Source organism: Sinocyclocheilus anshuiensis, unplaced genomic scaffold (genome assembly GCF_001515605.1).
Source record: "Sinocyclocheilus anshuiensis isolate Anshui unplaced genomic scaffold, SAMN03320099.WGS_v1.1 scaffold1426, whole genome shotgun sequence".
Taxonomy (NCBI): domain Eukaryota; kingdom Metazoa; phylum Chordata; class Actinopteri; order Cypriniformes; family Cyprinidae; genus Sinocyclocheilus; species Sinocyclocheilus anshuiensis.
The window spans coordinates 670097-672700 of record NW_015557171.1 but is presented as its reverse complement, the minus strand read 5'-3'; the positions used below and the strand labels follow the sequence as shown (position 1 = coordinate 672700).

The 2604-nt window shown below is 36.5% G+C and overlaps 1 protein-coding gene across 2 annotated transcripts in view; it reads right to left on the bottom strand.

The window, feature by feature from the left end:
* Nucleotides 1-109: 109 nt before the first annotated feature.
* LOC107678346 (guanine nucleotide-binding protein G(I)/G(S)/G(O) subunit gamma-12-like) overlaps nucleotides 110-2604 on the bottom strand; it is a 55446-nt gene continuing 52951 nt past the window's right edge. For both annotated transcript variants that reach the window (XM_016473566.1, XM_016473567.1), the window contains exon 3: nucleotides 110-1070. In XM_016473566.1, coding sequence (XP_016329052.1) covers nucleotides 945-1070 — 126 coding nt within the window. In that variant the 3' untranslated portion in view covers nucleotides 110-944. The remainder of the gene's footprint in view (nucleotides 1071-2604) is intronic.

Below are 2604 nucleotides of genomic sequence, written 5' to 3'. Positions count from 1 at the left end.
ACATTCTGGGGACACCAGAGACTTATATTACATATTGTAAAAAGGGGCATAATATGTCTCCTTTAACAAATTCAACCTTGTTGTAAAGTGTTTCCAAAATTTTGTTTCACTAATTAAAATAAGAAAAAAAATAGTACAGGAAATAAAGAACACTTCCATACAAATGCATGAACACCGCCTTGTATTACTCTTAAAATGCTGATCTGCACGTTTTGGCAGTTGTTGAACTTTTGAAACACAGTTCACCTGGTTTACTGCGAGAAAATAAAAAGGGCACAGTCTAGCGTGTAGTGATTTGACAGGAGGGGTTAGCTTTGTATCACTCCATTGTTCAGACACAGTGAGTTAATGAGGGAGGGCCGGAGCAGCATTGCGTCAATGTGACGCCTCCAAAAGACACCCGTTTCCTCCAACCCTTCACACATTTGTGATGCTGACATTTCACCCCTCACATCAACCCCCCCACACCTCCCTGCGACTGGATACCTTTAAAAGCATCAGATGGGGTCAAAGCACCGCTGATGAAGCTCTGCTTATCTGCAGATATATATAACAGAGTGCAGTCATTAAAATGATCGTTTCCTGTGCTTCATGATACTGAGAGCCGCCCACTCTGACCTCACCCTTTATTTGCAGAAGACACAACCACATCAGTGGACGCTATCACAAAGCAAACAACTCATCTGTGCTGTGCCATAAAGTGAAAAATTCATTCATGGGTTGGTTTTGTCTTTGCACCACAATTGATTTGTTTACTAGGAGCTTTGACTCTCCTTTTCATAGACAACAGGAACATTTCTAGTGTGGATACAATCAAATAATAGCTTGGGGTTTAGCTCATTTCAGGCGAATAGTGAATGAATGTTTGAAGATCATATTCTTTCTATTAAAAAAAAATTATAAAAGGGAACATGAAAACATACAGCAAGAGTTCAAGCATCCCACTACAATATAGTGCATGGCTTTTTATCTTTAAAAGGGTTTTCTGAAGCTGGGATACCCATAAGTAGAGGATCATACTTGGCATGTTCATTGCAGTAATGCATGAGGTCTGCAGAAGCTTTAGACACCTGCAAAGAAGTGATACAATATGAAAAACAATTGTTAGATTTGTCTGATTTATAAATGAACAATTTATTAGTCATTAAAGGGATAGTTCCTTCAAAATTCTGTCAATCCTATGACTTTTGTTCTTGAATATTCTTGAATTTAACTTTTAAGGAAATTAGAATACTGCATAAAGCATTTGTGAATAAAGCACCATTTCCATTTCATGTTTCCATTATTCACTTTCTGCAATACTGGCAAAGTATCAATAATCCAAAAAAAAGTTTCTGCAACTGGGGAAGCCTGTGGCTCTTTTTTCTTACATAATACTGTAAATGATTTGCAGCAGATGAACTGCAATAACAAATGCTGTCATGTTATCTTGAATTCAAATGTCTGATGTTTGGGAATGCAATCGTGTGAGACAGTTATGGGAGGTGATCATACCAAATAATTTTAATGATGGACTTTGCCTCAGGCATTTAAAAATTATTAAAATAACATTTGAGATGGTTTGCGATGGGTTTGGTGTGCTGGTTAGTTCAGTCTTCCTATTACATGATTTGTTGAGGCAAAGTCTCACGAGTTTTTTTTTTTTTTTTGGCGAATCAAAGGATTTTTTTTTTTTAGGATTTTATGCAGATCTTGGTGTTTCCATTAGGGATGTGCATCTCATAACTGAGGCCGATGCAATACAAATCTCGCTGCATTGCCAACGAAGGATACAATAAAGATACGTATGAAGCAGCTACTGATGCGATGCGATGTGATACGATTCAATTCACCCCTATTATGAAGCAGTGCAATCCAATTTAGATTTGAGTCGATACAATGCGATTCGATGCAATACAATGCAATGGAAAAAATATGATCGCTTTTATTTCTTTGGTTCAGACAGAAAAATCCTAAATTAACTTAAGTGTCTTCTGACTTCTAACGCCTCAAGGCCTATTTCATAAAACAAGTTTACCAAATAAGCCAGGCTTATTTCAGTTAGTCTGACTCATTGTCAAATGATTTGGTTCCATAAAGCAATTTTAACATAGATCAACCTCAGTCACTGTGGCAACTTATTCTGGGAAACTAACCTGGTCTGGGGCAGGCTAACTGTCAGGCTAAGCGGAGTTCCTCTAACACGCAATGATATTACCGCTAACTCTCTATATAATACTATATAATAATATAATACTATTATAGCCATGCAGCCGTTCTCTCTGGTTTTATGACAGCTGTACCTTTTATAGTTAGCAGAAAGGTTAGCAGAACATTGGAACATTACAATCTAAAATAGCTCTTTAAAGCATTAAAATCACTAAATTAACATTTAAAATCACTAAATTAAAAATGAAAATAAATAATAAGGAAAAAGACTACATTTTAACTGCTATAAGAAACACACATTAACTCATTTGTGACCCTGGACCACAAAACCAGTCATAAAAGGGTCAATTTCATTGTTTTCATCATCTGAAACTGAATAATTAAGCTTTCCATTGATGCATGGTTTGTTAAGATAGGACAAAAACGGTGACGTCATGCGCGTGCGTAGTGCGTGTT